This window comes from Marmota marmota, unplaced genomic scaffold (assembly GCF_001458135.2).
Source record: "Marmota marmota marmota unplaced genomic scaffold, marMar, whole genome shotgun sequence".
In the NCBI taxonomy this organism is placed as follows: domain Eukaryota; kingdom Metazoa; phylum Chordata; class Mammalia; order Rodentia; family Sciuridae; genus Marmota; species Marmota marmota.
Window position 1 is genome coordinate 1095498 of NW_026000016.1, and position 19518 is coordinate 1115015.

Sequence of the window (19518 nt, forward strand, 5' to 3'; positions counted from 1 at the left end):
AACTGAAAAAAAAAAAGGTAATAAATGAATAAAATGTGTTCCCCCAAAGAAGTGAAAAATATTTTGAAATTTCTGGATAGGGCAAGTCATTTTTAAGTTCATCATTTCACCCAGTTGAAAAATGTCAGAAGAATGTAAACTACAAGAAAATAATCAGGATGTAGCAGAAACACAAAGATCTTAGCTCAATCCGATTCCCCCAAGCACCTTCTTCCGTGTTTTCTGATGTATATTTTATTACAGACTTGTCTTCAACAACCCCTCAGGATGATCAGAGACAGTATATACCTAATCCTAACTCTATCATTGCAAAGTACACATACACATAGAGAAATTCCAATAGAACATGATATAAAATCTGGTGATTAACAAATATCAGCAAGAAAAAAAGAAGAATGAGAAATGACAAACATATAGTCTTTACAAATTTTTAGTTGTTAATGAACATTTATTTTATTTATTTATTTATATGCGGTGCTGAGAATTGAACCCAGTGCCTCACACTTGCTAGGCAAGCACTCTACCACTGAGCCACAATCCCAGCTCCCAAACATGCAGTCTTTGTGAAAATATCTTTACTTTCATACACATTCCCAGGGGGAATGAGTCGATATTCTTATTTTCCTGAAAAGTAGCTGAGACATAGAAATAAAAAATGAGCTACTTTTTTGTTTATTAACGGATCGTTCTAGAAGATGGAGCACTGTTGTCATAAATGTGGCTTGTTTAGAGAGGATTAAAAATGTTTTTTAAAGCCTGATTTAATTTGGAGACGATCTTGGTATCAGGCTTTCGTTAACTCTGCTACAAAGCAAGGAACCCATGGGTCTTGGATTTTGCTGCTTCAAGACCTGCCAGGCCTGCTTGGCTCTGAGAGGGCTACTTCTATGAATTTACATTTCCAAGGTGTCTTGTGTAAGTGGGATCATGTGCTATTTCTCATTGTGTATGTGGCTTATTTCACATAGCACATTGTGTTCAATTTCAATGACATTCTGAATAGCAGGTTTATGCAGCCACGAAGGAAAATGGTCCCAGAGAAATCATGCATTTTTACTTAGCTGTAGAAATTAAATTTACATTTTCTCAACCCCAAAGCAGATATTACATCAGTACTGGGAAACCATTATTATCTGCCCATGCTTTCTCTAATTAACTTGGGTAGCTGGATTAATAGAACACTCAGTGAGAACTATCTTTTGGGGGTCTCTTTAAACAAATAACTCTCAAGGATGTCTCTGCCAAAGTCATACAGAAGCAGTCAAGTGGAGGTTCTCATGGGAGCACCCATCCTTTCAGACCCCCTAGAATGTTCTGTGAATTCTTCTCTTTCACTTGAAAGACAAAGAAGAGAGAATAGGCCCAAGCTCCCTCTAAACCTTGAACTTTTACTGAGCTCAAATTTAACCCACAAAATCATGTCAGGCTCTCTATCTACTATGTAAAACATCATGTATCCTTTTTTTTTTTTTTCCAAGGAGGATTTTTTTCTTAGTTATAGATGGACACAATACCTTTATTTTATTTTTTTATATGGTACTGAGGATTGAACCAAATGCTTCACATGTACTAGGCAAGAGCTACAACCCACGTTATGTATCTTAATTAAATCATTTTAAAGAGGCAGTTGGCATATCTATTCTCTAATTTTTGCCACTCAATAAACATATTTAAATCACACTGAATTCCATATCTCCCAAATTTTCAACTAATCTTTTATCTTGAGAATCCTCTAAATATTTATGTCTCTAATATAGAGATTCACGATTCTTTATTCCTCAACATTTGCATAGTTAGAAATATACGTATCTTTTATCCTGTTATGTTATCCCAGTACATGATCACGTCCTCAGTGGAGACCACATTTAACTTCACCTAGATAGTTCCTGACATATTATGCGGATGGTTTTTATTTTGGGCAATAACATGAGCTTTCTTTTTTTCTATACTGTTATATTTGAGTGCACAAATGAGCATCTTTTAAAAAACACCCAGCCATCAAATTAGCATTAATTATTCACAGCGCCCTGTGAAAGCCTGGAAGCTGAGCTGTGTTAAATGCTCCAAACCTCCTGATGTGGAATTTAGCCTTGAAAGATTTCTCCCAAGCATGTTCACTGAACATTAAACATTATTAAACTCAGTCGCAAAAATGATCATAAGCCTGGGCCCCGCAGGAGACCTCTCTGGCTCATCTGATTTCAAGCTGTAGAAATACCTGTGCTGCTAGAAACCAAGATATTAATATTGAACATACATTCTTCAAGCAATTGCTAGGGTCTTAAAAGACTAAATGACAAACACTCTTCTGAAGTATTTTGAGTACATGGATTCAACTCTCAAACAGAGCAGTGGAGAGAGAGAGGGAAAAATATTACTTTCATTTCCTAGGTGAAAAATATAGAGATATCAATCAACTTGCTTCAAAACTGGGAAACCTGTGCTAGAATCAACAATAAAATCTTGCTCTCCTTGAAGTGTAGGGAGATATGTCTCTCCTATCATATCCTTAAATCAAAGCTGTTTCCTGTCAGTGCTTAACTATAAAGATCAGGAGCCAAAAAATGGCACAAAACAGCCTGTGGAGAGGGCACTTGGATCAATGGTGTAGATCTTTCTGATGGTGGCACGTCTATTTTTTGTGTTACAGATCATGATCTTAGATGATTTCATGGATCAGATTCTTTCTTCTTCTCTTACATAGATGCTTTAAAATGCCAGTAGTGGGAAACAAAGCTTCGCACACCTATAATCCCAACAGCTTGGGAGGCTGAGGCAGGAGGATCATGAGTTCAAAGCCAGCCTCAGCAATGTCGAGGCACTAAGCAACTCAGTGAGACCCTAATAAAATATTTGTATTTTATTTTGATAGGGCTGGGGATGTGGCTCAGTGTTTCAATGTCCCCAAGTTCAATCCCCAGTATGAAAAACAAACAACAAAAAGAAAACTGGACCAATATTCAAGGGTAAGTAATTAAGGTTTGTAGGGTTTACAAATGACATAATTTACATTAAGGTCAAAATGGCAGCATGTCCTTTTCCTAGAATCAGTATAGAAAATTTTGGTTCTCCAACCCTAAGGGAAGAGTGCCAGGCCCCTGAGTGGCCACTGCAAGTGGGAGCTCTGTAGGAGCCACACAGTGCAGGGTTCCTTCCAGGACCTGACAGCCCTCAATCAATAAAAACTGGATGATTTATTCATTTGTGGTCCTAGACCATGAAAAATCAGGAACCTCAAGGTGAGACAGACTTCACTTTTCATATCACTTGTAGCTGGTGTCAGATGGGGTCTTTTCCTTTTTCTGTGTAATAGTTGTTAGCTCCCTGCCCTAAATAAGTTAGATAACTGAACAAAGTCAAAAGCTTATCGTTTCACTTTCCAAAAGTGAGGCTTAACCTTGTGACTAGACTACTGTTGATTTCTACTTAAGCTAATACTATCTTCTCCAAGTTCCTCTGGTGATACCAGCTGAGTGTTAAATGTGCATTTAAGATCAATTTATAGGAAAGGAAACATTTTAATAGCTGATACTAGTTAGGGGAAAGACTGTCTCATAGTTCATTCTAGAAAGAACTTCTCTTAATACTTCACAAATAAAAGTCACATTTTATTTTAAATATAGGAAGCCTAAAAACAATTGACACAGAAATACGAAGAGCATACAAATATTCAGAAAATATTCACCTTCACTAGTGACTCACTAAACAGAAATTAAAGCAATATTGTGTAACTCTTATACTTTAAGCAGGTATTAATATCTGTATACATAGGATACATAGTGCTTAAACACTAGTACATTCTAATGTTGGCATTGTCAACTGGTAGAATAATTTTGAAAAGAGGTGTATCAAAGGCATAGCCACAGACAATATCCAAACTCATTCACTGTGCAACTAATCTCACATCTGAGAATTTATCTCAAAGGAGTTATTCAACGGAGTAAAAAACCATATGCTCACAATTGCCTTTATAGATTTATCTATGAAAACAAAACTAAAAAATCAAGCTAAAAGTCCAACAATAAATGATCACTTAACAATGGCAAATCCACACAATGTTATATTATGCTGTGATTACCATTATCTTAAAATAAGGTTGAAGGAAAAATAATCCATAGCAGTCTGTACAGCACAGTTACAGCCAAAAACATGGGTATGCTATCAGAAAAGGCCAAGAATGCAACATGTCAACATAAAAATAATTGATCAAGAATGGTGAAATTAGGCACAGAGATCCAAGATGCCGCCAGAGGGAGGCAGTATTCTGTGTTGCTCCTGACCTGGGACTCAAGTACAAAGAATGCTGCTTCTCTGCTCCTGCACAGGAATCACAGCCACCATGCCTGTCCAGGGATCCAGGCCTCAGAATAGGTCTCCCAACTACTCGCCCTCGCCAGATTACCAGGTGCCCAAGCGAGACCATTGGTGGCAGCACCTGTGCAGAACTTTTGGCCACCCACCTGAGCAGAAATCATGGATGCCACTCCCATGCAGGACGCCTGGCAGCTTCCCATGAGTAGGAACTCTGGCCTCCACTCCCATATAGACCCTATCTACCAACTTGGGGCTCCCCTGGTGGCTGCCATCTTGGGTCTCCGCAGCAGCAGAGATAGTACCCTACGCTTAGTACCCTGCCTGCACCCGAGAACTTCACACAGGCCCTGTAGTCACCTGAAAGCCACATGCTGCACACCACAGATCTTGTCTCTGAACTCATGCCCAACGCCATCACTCGGCTCCCCCTACCTGGACCGACACCCCATCATTGAAAGCAGGTGCCTCTACTTTGGAGAACCTTCATCACCATCTTCAGTGGGGGCAACTCCTAGTTTGGAACTCTGGCTGGCCAGATACCTAGTTTCTAACTCCCTCCTCTCCCCAGCAGTTGCTAGCCCAGCACAGTGACACCCTGGTTACCTTTACCATCCTGAGGGTGAAGATACCAGCTAACAACAGATGACCCCACCTATTGGATGAGAAGGGAAGCAGGAAAGACACCGATCTCCAATCCAAACAATCCCTGTTTCTTCCTTTCAGATTTTTTCCCTCTCTCTCTATTCTCCCGCTCTCACATCCCCAACATATGTCAAACCAAGTACTTCTGAATAGTATATTACAGTTGTATTGTATATTCTTTTTTTCTTATTTCCCACCAAATTTCTACTAATTTAACATTTTTTATTTTTCTTAATGTATATGTGTTTGTTTTGTGTACTCTACTGTCTTCCCACTTGTCTACCAAAAAAATTACTTCCTCTCCCTTCTCCTGCCACTAATCTTCCTCTTTAGATTTCTCTTTCACACTTCCTAATATATAATAACTCTATATCCTCACCTCCTATCTCCTTAGCATATCATCCTACTCCTCATCCCTGGTTATTTGTCCACCATCAGAAACTGTAAACCCTTTTACAAACCTACTGAGTATATAGTAGATAATAATTGAGTTCACCATTTCTGTACATTGTGACCAAACTGTAAATGTCTTAAAAGCAAACATTTGTTTTTAGGGTATACATTGTTTTTATTGGGATCTGTTAACATTGTCCTTCACCTCAAAGGAAAGGTAAAGGGGCACTATAAGCCTATACGGTAAAAACAGTAATGCCTCAGATCCACAGTGCTTGAAGGGAAGACACATAAACAATGTGAAAAGACATGGGAAGAAAGTGCCCAAAACAAATCAAGACACCACATTATTACAATCCATGCCCAGCTCAGCAAAAGAAATGACAGAGAAGAAGTTCAGGATGTACATAATTAAAATGTTCTGTGAATTAAAGGATGATATAAGAGAACAAATACAGGCAGCAAAAGATCATTTTGATAAAAAGCTACATGAAAATAGGAAGCAAAAGATTACTTCAATAGGGAGATAGAGGACTTTAAAAAAAAGCCAAGCAGAAATCATTGAAATGAAAGAAACAATAAAACAAATTAAAAGGTATTTGGAAGACAGGACCTCAGACAATGAAGACAAAATATATCATCTTGAAAAGAATGTAGACCACACAGTGAAAATGGTAAGAAACCATGAGCAGAACATTCAAGAAATACGGGCTAGCATAAAAAGACCAAACGTAAGAGTTATTGGGATAGAGGAAGGCATAGAGTTCTAAACCAAAGGAATGAGTAACCTATTCAATGAAATAATACCAGAAAATTTTCCAAACATGAAGAATGAATTGGAAAACCAAATTCAGGAGGCTTACAGGATGCCAAATGTACAAAATCACAACAAATCCACACTAAGGCACATTGTAATAAAAATGCCTAATATACAGAATAAGGAGAGCATATTAAAGGCCACAAGAGAAAGGAATCAGATTACATATAGGGGAAAACCAATTAGAATATGTGCAGATTTTTCAAGCCAGCCCCTGAAAGCTGGAAGATCCTGGAACAACATATATCAAGGTGTGAAAGAAAATGTATGCCAACCAAGAATCTTATATCCAGCAAAATTAAGCTTTGGATTTGATGATGAAATAAAAACCTTCCATGATAAACAAAAGTTAAAAGAATTTAAAACTAGATAGCCTATACTACAGAACATCCTGGGCAAAATATTCCATGAAGAGGAATTGATAAACAACAATAATCAGCAAAGGAACATATTACACTAAAGGAAAAACTAATAAAAGGAGAAACCAAGTAAAATTAAATAACAAAAATAAACAAAAAGTGTTAGGAATACAAATCATGTCTCAATAATAACCCTGAATATTAATGGCCTAAACTCACCAATCAAAAGACATAGACTGGCAGATTGGATTTAAAAAAGACCCAACAATATGCTGCCTCCAAGAGACTCATCTCATAGGAAAAGACATCTACAGACTGAAGATGAAGGGTTGGGAAAAATCATACCACTGACATGGACTGTGGAAGCAAGCAGGAGTTCCATTCCTTATATCAAATAAAGTAGACTTAAAGCCAAAGTTAATAAAAATGGATAAAGAAGGATATTTTATACTGGGGAAACATTCATCAACAAGACATAACAATAATAAATTTATATGCCCTAAACAATGGAGCATCTATGTTCATTAAACAAACTCTTCTCAAGGTCAACAGTCAAATAGACCACAACATAATAAATCTGGGTGACTTTAACACACCTCTTTCACCACTGGATAGATCGTCCAAACAAAAGCTGAACAAAGAAACTATAGAACTCAATAATGCAATCAATAACTTAGACTTAACTGACATATATAGAATATTTCATCCTTCAATGAACGAATACACTTTCTTCTCAGCAGCACATGGATCCTTCTCTAAAACAGACCATATACTATGCCACAAAGCAACTCTTAGCAAATATAAAAAAGTAGAGATAATACTCTGTATCTTATCAGATAATAATGGAATGAAATTAGAAATCAATGAAAAAATAAAAAATAAAAGCTACTCCAATACCTGGAGATTAAATTATATGCTACTTAATGAACAATGGGTTTTAAAAGACATAAAGGAGGACATTAAAAATTCTTAGAGGTGAATGAGAACACAGATACAATTTATCAAAATCTCTGGGACACTATGAAGGCAGTTCTAAGAGGAAAGTTCACTGCATGGAGTTCATTCCTTAAAAGAAGAAAAAGTCAACAAACAAATGACTTAACATTACATCTCAAAGGCCTGGAACAAGAAGAACAAATCAACACCAAAAGCAGTAGAATACAGGAAATAATTAAAATCAGAGCTGAAGTCAATAAAATTGGAACAAAAGAAACAATTGAAAAAAAATTGACAAAACAAAAAGTTGGTCCTTTGAAAAAATAAATAAAATTGACAGACCCTTAGCCATGCTAATGAAGAGAACGAGAGGGAAACTCAAATTAATAACATCTGTGATGAAAAAGGAAATATTACCATGGACATTACAGAAATACAGAAGATAATTAGCAATTATTTTATTCGAGTACAAACCTTCAAAATAATAAAATATTGAAGGCATTGACAAATTTCTAGAGTCATATAATTTGCCCAAATTGAATCAGGATGATATACACAATTTAAAAAAAATCAATTTCAAGCGATGAAATAGAAGACACCATCAGAAGCCTACCAACCAAGAAAAGCCCAGGACTGGATAGATACACAGCAGAGTTCTATAAGACCTTTAAAGAAGAACTGATACCAATACTCTTCAATTTATTTCAGGAAGTAGAAAAAGAGGGAGCACTTTCAAACTCATTCTACAAGGCCAATATCACCCTGATTCCAAACCAGGCAAAGACACATCAAAGAAAGAAAACTTCAAACCAACATCTCTAATGAACATAGGTGAAAAAATTCTCAATAAAATTCTGGCAAATTTCGAATACAAAAAGATAGTGCACCACAAATAAACAGGGCTCATCCCAGGGATGCAAGGTTGGTTCAACATACAGAAATCAATAAATATAATTCATCACATCAATAGACTTAAAGATAAAAACCGTATGATTATCTCAATAGATGCAGAAAAAGCATTCAACAGCATATAGCACCCCTCCATGTTCAAAACATTAGAAAAACTAGGGATAACAGGAACAGATCTCAACACTGTAAAAGCTATCTATGCCAAGTTCCAGGCTAACATTATTGTAAATGGAGAAAAATTGAAAGCATTCCCTCTAAAAACTGGAACAAGACTAGGATGCTCTCTTTTTCCACTTCTTTTTAACATAGTTCTTGAAACACTGGCCAGAGTAACTAGACAGACAAAAGAAATTAAAGGCATATACATAGGAACAGAAGAACTCAAATTAGCACTATTTGCTGACCATAAGATTCTATACCTAGAAGACCCAAAAAATATTACCAGAAAACTTCTAGAACTAGGAAATGAATTCAGCAAAATAGCAGGATACAAAATCAACACTCATAAATCAAAAGCATTTCTGTATATCTGTAACAAATTCTCTGTAAGGGAAAAGAGGAAAACTATCCCATTTACAATAGCCTCAAAAAAAAAAAAAAAAAAAAACTTGGGAATCAACCTAATAAGATGTGAAAGACCTCTAGAACAAAAACTACAGAATGCTAAAGAAAGAAATTAAAGAAGAACTTAGAAGATGGAAAGATCTCCCTTGTTCTTGGACAGGCAGGATTAATATTGTCAAAATGACCATACTACTAAAAGCATTATACAGATTTTGTGCAATTCCACTCAAAATCCCAATGACATTCCTCATAGAAACAGAAAAAGCAATCATTAAATTCATCTGGAAAAATAAGAGACCCAGAATAGCTAAAGCAATCCTTAGCAGGAAGAGTGAAGCAGGTGGCATCACTATACCAGACCTTAAACTATACTACAGAGCAATAGTAATGAAAACAGCATGGCAGGGGCTGGGGATGTGGCTCAAGCGGTAGCGCACTCGCCTGGCATGCATGTGGCCCGGGTTCAATCCTCAACACCACAAACAAACAAAGATGTTGTGTGCGCCAAAAACTAAAAAAAAAAATAAATAAAATAAATATTAAAAATTCTCTCTCTCAAAAAAACAAAACAAAACAAAAAAAACCCAGCATGGTATTGGCACCAAAACAGACTGGTAGACCAAACCAATGGTACATAATAGAGGACACAGAGACTAACCCACATAATTACAGTTATCTCATATTAGACAAAGGCACCAAAAACATGCATTAGAGAAAAGATAGCCTCTTCAACAAATGGTTCTGGGAAAACTGGAAATTCAGTTTAACAAAAATCTTGTAACAAGATGAAAGTAAACCCCTATCTCTCACCATGCACAAACTCAACTCAAAGTGGATCAAGGACTTAGGAATAAAACCAGAGACCCTGTGTCCAATAGAAGAAAAAGTAGGCCCAAATCTCCATCATATTGGATTAGGCCCCAACTTGCTTAATAAGATTCCTATAGCAAAAGAATTAAAATCAAGGATTATTAAATGGGATGAATTCAAACTAAAAAGTTTCTTGTCTGCTGAAACAATCTTTTCACTGAAACAATCAGTGAGGTGAATAGAACCCCTACAGCTTGGGAGCAAATTTTTACCATTTGCACATCAGATATAGCATTAATCTCTAGGATATGTAAAAAAAAAAAAAATCAAAAGCTAAACACATACACACACAAAAAAATAATAATCCAATCAATAAATTGGCCAAGGAACTGAACAGACACTTCTCAGAAGAGGATGTACAATCAACAAATATATGAAAAAATGTCCAACATCTCTAGCAATTAGAGAAATGCAACTCAAAACTGCTTTAAGATTTCATTTCACTCCAGTCAGAATGGCAGCTATTAATAACACAAACAACAATAAGTATTGGTGAGGATGGAGGGCGGGGGGAAAGGCACACTCATATTGCTGGTGGGACTGCAAATTGGTGTAGCCAATATGGAAAGCAGTATGGAGATTCCTTGGAAAACTGGGAATGGAACCACCATTTGACCCAGCTACTCCTCCCCTCGGTCTTACAAAGGACTTAAAAACAGCATACTACAGGGACACAGCTAAACTGTGGAACCAAGCTAGATGCCCTTTAGTAGATGAAAGGATAAAGAAAATATGGTACATATATACAATGGAATATTACTCAGCAATAAAAGAGAATAAAATCATGGCATTTGCAGGTAAATAGATGGAGTTAGAGAAGATAATGCTAACTGAAGTTAGCCAATCCCAGAAAACCAAATGCCGATGGGGCCGGGGATGTGGCTCAAGTGGTAGTGCACTCGACTGGCATGCGCCAGGCACTGGGTTCGATCCTCAGCACCACATAAAAATAAAGATGTTGTGTCCACCGAAAACTAAAAAATAAATATTAAAAAATTCTCTCTCTAAAAAAAAACCCCAAAAAACAAATGCTGAATGTTTTCCCTAATAGAAGGAGGCTGATTCATAGTGGGCTTGGGAGGGGGAGCATGGGAGGAATAGACGAACACTAGGTAGTGGTGGGAGGGGAAGAGAGGTAGCATGGGGTTAGGAATGATGGTGGAATGAGATGAACATCATTACCCTAAGTACATGTATGAAGACACAAATGGTGTGAATATTTTGTATACAACCAGAGATATGAAAAATTGTGCTCTATATGTGTAATATGAATTGTAATACATTCTGCTGTCATATATAACAAATTAGAATAAAAGATTAAACAACCTGTACACTTGGAAAAATGAGAATTCATACCCCATTTGATTCAAATGTATGATATGTCAAAATCATTGTATTGTCATGAGCAACTATTAAAATAAATAAATAAATAAATAATAAAAAAAGAATGGTGATATTACAGCTAGGTGTGGTGGTGCATGCCTGAAATCCCAATGGCTCAAGAGGCTGAGACAGGAGGATTGTGAATTCAAAAGACAGCCTCAGCAACTTAGCAAGGCCCTAGGCAACTTAATAAAACCCTGTCTTGAAATAAAATATGCAAATATATTAAAAAAAAAACAGGAAAAGGGCTGGGGATGTAGCTCATTGGTTAAGTGCTCCTGGGTTCAATCCCTGGTATCAAAAAAAAAAAAAAAAAAAAAAAAAAAAAAACAAAGAATGATGAGATTAGGAAGTATTTCTACATCCACAACAATTCTTTTAATATCTCTTCTATTTTTAAATAGTTTTAAGTCATTGCTTCATGAGGCAAGGTTATATCAAATGGGTTGGCATCTCCGGGAGGTAATATTGGCACAGCATCCCTGTGTACACTATTATCTCCAGTCTTACTAACATTGTACTTCCATTGAAATAAAAATTGTAGTTGAAAAGTGATGCAGAAACCTGTAGCCTTAGGCCATTATTGATTTTATAATATAGAAGAATGCAACGTCACATGGTAACTTCCTTTTTAAAAAAAATGGCTTTAGCAACTTAAATGTAAAGAGAAAGAAAGAATAATTGGATAACTACTAGATTCTGATATATTTTTTTTTCTGGCAATGGGGACTGAACCCAGGGTCTTATACATGCTAGGCAGGTGTCCTATTACTGCACTACATCTTTCAGCCTGGAATAGTGAACCTCCGTCATCTTTTTGGCTTATTTCCTTTCAGGAGCTCTGGTTCTTTACCACTGGGAGTTAAGGACCACCTTGAGAATTCACGGAAGCTAGAAAATGGTCACTTGTACACAGACTAAAATACTGACACACACTTTTCAAAGGTCTACACTTGTCTTCCCCTCCCAGCCTCTGCTAGAGGATCCACACATTTCCAGTGAGGAGACCCATGTCTCAAGAGTGTTATTTAATCTCTCCCCTTTCCTTCGAAATGCAAATAAAAAAATAACTGGTGACTTTTTCTTGTTGCCTATCATAAATACAGTTTGGTATCTCGGAGCTAAGTTGTTTCATTCTTAGCCAGTGCAGGAAATGTAGGGAAGCCCCCAAGTTCCTTCTATAACTCTGGGTACTATGCTGAGTAGTCCATATATACTCATAGTCTGTAATAAACTTTTTGATAAATATTACTATTCCTAATTTTACAGATGATGAAACTGAAGGTCAGAAAATCAATGCTTGCTGAATCAGGAATTAAGGGGATATTCTAAGATTCAATGTCAAGTCTGATTAAATCCCAAAAATCACACTTAAACATAGTTAAAAATTAGAATAAAATACAGGTAATATCCTAAATACATAGAAAAATCTTCACAAATCTGAATGATCACCATATTCAATTTACCAATAATGTATGAATACCAGAATCCATGAAAAGGTAACAAGTGTATTTAATACAAGGTGGACTAACATATTTTTTTTAATTTTATTGCCTTTGGCAGTGAAAAAGCAATTACCTCTTCCAAATTGCTTTGGTTTATTAATATCATTCTAATGCAAATGAGAAATAATTTCTAAATGTGTTTTCATACAGATGGGGTTTGGAGTGACTTTAGAAACTACAACTATTATAAAAGCTGAAATTGTACTGGATTAGAACAAAGAAAGACTACATAATTTGGCATCCTAAAAAGTTATCCCATGATGCATTTACAGACACACATAAATATGCTTATATAAAATTACATATATTTTAAAGTTTGCTTCATTTGTATTACTGTCCAGCTGTAAAAGAAAAATTTCGGTCATTATTGCAGAACTTTGAGGAAGAGTCAATTGGAAGTGTTAAATGGATACTGAAGAAAATCATGAAAAAGTTATTTTGAACTTGAATCAAACAAAAATCCATGTATTCATAGTTCTATTGTAACACAGGTGTTAGTTAAAATGAGAAACAGCCAGGATATAGGAATCAAAGAAAGAAATTTTCTAGAAAGAAATAGTTTAAGAGCATACATCTCCCTGAAATTAACTGTAGGATACATTATTCATGTGACTATTTTAGATTCATATAGACTGACATTTCTACTAAGTAAATGTGTCATTACTGTGACCATTTTCATTGCTAAAACTATTCAAAATTACTGGTGGAATGAGTTTGGCAATTTGAATATTTGGCAATTTGAGCTGCAGGTTATATACTTTCCCAATTCACACCAAAATTTCTCTGCAGGAAAAATAAAATAAAACAAAACAAACAACAAAAAACCCAGCAGTTATTTCAGGTCTGATAAGATTTTTAGAAAATAGGGAAGTCTACAGGAAATGATTATTCCAGATGTTTCTTAAAACAAGATATATTCTATGCTTTTATAATTCTGTAAAAATAGATTCTACTGTCATGTATAACAATAAAAATCTGAAAAAGAAAACCCACAGGGACAATGGAACAGGGATGGAAAATTTTCTAAATTAATGTAAGGGGCATTTGAAAAGTTTCAGGAATTTGTGTAAAGTAGCTAATGCCCAGAAATCTTTATATGCCGAGTGCATGAATTGCCAGCCATACCAGAGCCTGTAGGAACACAATCGTGATGAACACAATCTAATGTGGACCAACACAAGGAATGGCCTTCTGTATCTTTAGACAGTTTTACATGAAATACCATGAACGATCATGGAAATCACTTAAAATTAAGCCAAGTGTGTCAGAGCATATTTTAACAAAACAGAAGAAATGGTTACCACACAGATATTTTTTAGTAAGTATTTTTCTTTAAGTAGAGCATAAGTTGGAACAATTAGAAACAAAAGAGGTAACTTGGAAGAAATTTTCAAACATGCTTAATTTAATTGACTTTAAAATATTTCTGCATGTTATTACCACAAATATTTGCAACCTTGTGATTTTTTATATTTATAGGCTCTAATTTAATTTTAGGTTCTGGCATATTTTTGAAGGCCTCCCTACAATAAAGCTAATGACACCATTGTCAATAATGATATAATCTGTTTTAAATTCTCTTGAAACTTATTATTCCTAATTTTACAACTGGCGCTTAGTAACATAACAATTATCATAAGATTAGATCATAAAGTTATCAAAATGATACATTGATATAAGGATAAGATCTTTTCTGTAAAAGCTCTGAATCAAATTCAAAAACCCAAAGATTCAGGCCTGGTGTCTGTAAAAGTTGGTGTTAAGTGTTTCAAAACATTAGAATCTCTGGTTTGTACACAATTAAATTCAAAACTTTTAAAGTGACCAACAACAATAAAATCTTAGTTTGCAGCAACATAGGAAGTCAAATCATCCTGATTTATAGGAAGGTCTCAGAAACAAACCAAAAGATTAGTGGCTATCAGACAGACCCAGCTCTCAGTCAACAAGTGCCTGACTGCAGCTGGGAAAAGCATTTCCATTTTCCACCAAGTTTTCCAGACCCTTCCTCTCCCCACAAGTTACTAAATGGATTTTAGTAAGATACCATTTAAAACCAGAGTCACAGTTTTACTTGCTTTAACCACCTTAGCTGTTAAGTAATAACTCTGAGTGACATTTCTAGGAAGCCAAAAAAATCTTGAAAAAGTAAAGCAACTAACATGATTTTAGCTTGAGCTCATTAACAGTTAAGGGCATTCTCCTTTTCTTGAAACCACACCACACATCTGCCTTGCCTCCCTCCCAGTCTGCTTACCCCAGGAATAATGAATTTAGTCTGAGGAGACATGAAGCGTCTGTCAAGCATGCCAGCCCAGTTCCAAGGGGCACAGCACTCCAGCGGGAATACCCTTCACGGGAGCAAGAACTCCGGACCAGCTAACCACGGCCAAGTCTGGCTCTGCTGAAACAGCATAGCAATCACTTTCTTTTTCCTTGCTGTTTTGGGGTGTGTAATCTTAGTTGGTATGACTTTCTAAAGTTCTTCAGATGACAATAGCTCTCCCTGTTCCAAAACCAGTAAGGCACAGCAAAGAAGCCCATCAAAGTCAATTAGCAAATGCAAGTGGGAGGGTCTCTTTCTACTCTGAATGACGTCAGCTGGCTTGGAAGAAAGAGGCTCGCAAACTTGTCAAAGCAAAGTAACACTTCATTAATATCAGATGCATGCCTGCAGGCAGCACTGGTCACAAAGTGCTTAGATAGCAATCTATTTTTCTATACTGCAGAAACTAAGAGCTTATCCAGTTGTGCATTCAACTACTGTCCTGAAAAAGTGTGGAATTAAAGCAAAAGCACTCTTCTATACCCACCCAGTGAAGAAATATTTTCTTTTTGGCCTATGAGAAAATGATATCTTTCTCTTTCACTGCCTTTAAAGTTCTCAATGCTTTTGGAGAAGATATTTTATAGTCAAAGAAGTATCAGGATAAGTTTATGTTTAAATTAAAAACTTCATCAAAAGATACTCAGAAGTGAAATAACAACCACAATATTCTTGAGAACATATTTGCAATGCATATGACAAATGGCTACTATCCAGAATTACATTTTTTTAAAGTCACTAAATAAAAGACCTGCAACCTAAAACAAGAAAAATAGACACAAATAGATAAATCATAGAAGAGAAGATCCTACTAACCAGTAAATAGGCTTAAACGCTTTGCTTTCTTAGTAATCAGGAAATAGAAACCAAGGTCATGGTTTGCCACTTCATGCCCTTCAGAACGGAAATATTCAAGAAATCTGAAAATACCCCATCTTGGTGAAGATGTCAAGCAGGGGCTGGCAAGGGGATGGTTCCTGGGCCAAATCTAGCTAGCTAGTCACCCGTTTTGCATGACCTACAAGTTAAGAATGTGTTTAACATTTTTAAACATTGGGGGAAACTATCCAAAGCAGGATGATGCTTTGTGACACATGAAAAATATATGAAATTCAAGTCAGTGTTCCTTGTGGAGGCAGTGGCACACACCTGTAATTCCAGCAACTCCCAAGGTTGAGGCAGGAGGATTGCAAGTTCAAAGCCAGCCTCAGCCATTAGGCAAGGCCCTAAGCAACTCAGTGAGACCCTGTTACTAAATAAAATGTAAATAAATGGTAAGAAATGTGGCTCAGTGGTTAAGCACCCTGGGTTCAATCCTTGGTACAAAAAAAAAATAGTCAACATTCCTAAAAAAAGTTTTATGACAACAAACTACCCTTTTCTATACATATATGTTCTACAGCTGTGTTTGTCCTACATTAACAGAGTTGACTAATGGTGACAGGGGCGATGTAGCTCACAAAGCCTTCAATACTTCTGTTGCCCTTCACAGAAAAGGTGTGCAAAGTCCTAATGAAGAACAGTCAGACATTCATATACAATTGGTAGAGCAACAATTGTACAGTCACATTAGAGACTTGACAGAACACAGGGCCTCACACGTGCTAGGTGAGTGCTCTACTGCTGAGTCACAACCCCAACCCCTAAGCTGAAGAACTTTAAGATGCCTTAGGAACCTATGTGTACAAGTGACCATTTTCTAGCTTCCGTGAATTCTCAAGGTGGTCCTTAACTCCCAGTGGTAAAGAACCAGAGCTCCTGAAAGGAAATAAGCCAAAAAGATGACGGAGGTTCACTATTCCAGNCCCCCCCGGCCCCCCCCCCCCCAACTGGTTATCTCTTGTATTTTTGACAGCAGCCATCCTTTGAGCTGCCTTTCTTGTGTTCCCATGAGCTAATTTTATGTCTTTGATGAGGAATATATTCAAGTTCTCTGTTTTTAAATTGTGTTGTCTCTTTTCTATTGAGCTGTGAGCTTCTTATGTATTTTATACATTAACCCTTGATCAGATATATTATTTGCAAATATTTTTTCCATTGGCCACTTTTTTTCTTTTTTCTTTTTTTTTTTGGTACCAGGGATTGAACCCAGGGGCACTCCACCACTGAGCCGCCACATCCCCAACCCTATTTTGTATTTTGTTTAGAGACAGGGTCTCACTGAATTGCTTAGCACCTTGCCCTTGCTGAGGCTGACTTTGAACTCAGGATCCTCCTGCCTCAACCTCCCGAGAGGTTGGGATTACAGGCGTGTGCCACCATGCCTGGCTTACCTCTACATTTTGACGACTGGTTCTTTTGCTGGGAAACTTTTGAGTGTATTCTAGTCTCACTTGTTTATCTGGTATGCCATTCAAAAAAAAAAAATAAATCACTGCCAAGGCCAGCATCAAGAAGCTTTCTCCTCATCCTTTCTTCCAACTGTATGGTTTTTGATATTATACTTAGGTCTTTAATCCATTTATAGTTGATTTTTTGTGAATGATATAAAATAAGGGTTAAGTTTCATCTCACTAGGGGTATAGCAGAGCCTGTACCTAGCAAGTATAAGGCTTTGAGTTTGATCCCATGTAACAAAGAGAAAAAAAAAAAAGAAGAACCACCTATGATAGGATTTCTGTAAAGTTTGAAAATATGCAAAAATACTATATACTTTAGGTAATAAAACATATAAAGATTAATATGAAAATGATGTGCCAAAACCAGAATCATATTTGTGTCTCAAGAGGAGTGTAATTGAAGGGTTAATGGGGGCATGGCAATTGTATTAGTGATATTTTGTTTCTTCTATTTGTTATTGTGTTATTTTATATGCTTCTTTGTTATTATTTTAAATGTAGAAAATCAGGAAAAATGTTAAGAATCATGGCACAAAAAGTTGCCAGATCAGTATAATGCAATTAAAATATTTATGGGACACTTATTATGTAACAAATAGGTGTGATAGATAAAGCAAATTGGTGGCCAACATTTTTCTTTAACAAAAAGGATAGCACTGCTAAAAATGTTGAGGAAAAACCTGTAAGGAAATATATGCATTATTGTAACTGTGGTTGTGGGTTGCTTGAAAGTAGTTTAAGACTTTTTTTTTTTTAATTTAGTATTTTTCAAATGTTTAAAATGGTTTATATTACTTCTTTAACCTCAATTTTTTTTTTTTAGTGTCTAACAGGCAATCAAGGATTACCTAATTTTCCATGGAAATTAGAAACCTTTATTTAACTCACTATTTACTCTGAATTAGGAAATTTTCTCTCACTATGAGGGCAGACAGTAACTTGTAGAAATCATAAAGAAGATCCCCAGCAAGGGAGGGAAGGAGGAAGGTATTTGCCCAGTAGAAATGCAAATGTAGTGGGTCTTATGTGAAAGATCCCCTGCCCCCATTACTGTTTTATTGCTCTGTGGGTATTAACCAGTACTATATCTAATTTAAGAGTCAAGCCCAGCATTCTTTCTTTTAATGTTTCTAAATATTATGTCACTTCCATAATTTTTTAAACTGGCTTCACCATTCTGCTGATTCTCTCCATGAATTTGAAAAAAAAAAAATCTTCAGCACATATCCTTTCTATATTTGTTTGAAACGTTCAGAAATTTTGGAAAAACTAAACTTGCACACCAATTTTAAATTATTGAACCATAATTTCTTTCTTTAAACACTGAGCTACGTATGATTACTCATTTTTCAAGTCCACCCCACTTTCATTTATAAAGCCATTTAAATATTGTTACAATGGAAAAAGGCTAATAACTAATAGTGATTTCAGGTAAGCAAAACACAACTGAGATTTTTAAAAAGGATGAGGATGAATTTCTGAATGAAACAGGAGTAATTCAGTACCTTCCTAAAGTCTTACAAACTCTCTAATACTAAACAAGGGTAGTCTTTTTGTGTGTGTGTGTGTGTGTGTGTGTGATTGTTACAAGTACATTATTCCTCTTACATGTTCACTGGGAATTTTTCTTCCTCTCAAATGGGTTTCAGAGATATTTTGCTAAGGTCCTTGGGAAGAGAACGAAGAGAAAAAGCTAAAGGAATTAAGGTAGGAACCCACATACCACTAAAAATAGACTATTGAGGAAAGGAAGGATTGATATGTATGAGGACAGGAAGTGACGGATTTTAGATGAGAAAGAGTCTGTCATCCCAGAAACCAGAAGAAATAAGAAATTCAAGAAAATTTGGTCACTTCCCAGTAGTAAGAGCATAGAAAACAGAAATAAATATTAATTTAGGTAAATAAACAAAAATGCTATTGGATCTGAATTTATCATACTTCCAGCAAATTTTCAAGTTAGATGATCATCATTTAGGGAGTGAATATCAAAAATACATAGCTATATTATAGAAGAAATATATTAAAACAGCACACTTTTTTTCTAAGTATAAAATAAATTTTCTGGTTGTAATTCATTTTCATTTTTGAGTATTGGAAAATAATGAGAACAGCAGCAAAAAAAAAAAAAAAAAAAAAAAAAAAAAAAAAAAAAAAAAAC

General features: G+C 35.8%; 1 protein-coding gene across 12 annotated transcripts in view; it reads right to left on the reverse strand.

The window, feature by feature from the left end:
* The window catches only part of Cacnb2 (calcium voltage-gated channel auxiliary subunit beta 2), a 356004-nt gene that overhangs the window by 161832 nt on the left and 174654 nt on the right, over positions 1-19518 (reverse strand). The window contains exon 1 of one of the 12 annotated variants that reach the window (XM_048809031.1): positions 14950-15405. The exons of the other annotated variants lie outside the window; for them this stretch is intronic. Within the exon in view, the coding sequence (XP_048664988.1) occupies positions 14950-15000 (51 nt within the window). The 5' untranslated portion in view covers positions 15001-15405. Of the gene's footprint in view, positions 1-14949; positions 15406-19518 lie in introns of those variants that run through there. 12 annotated transcript variants of the gene reach the window in all.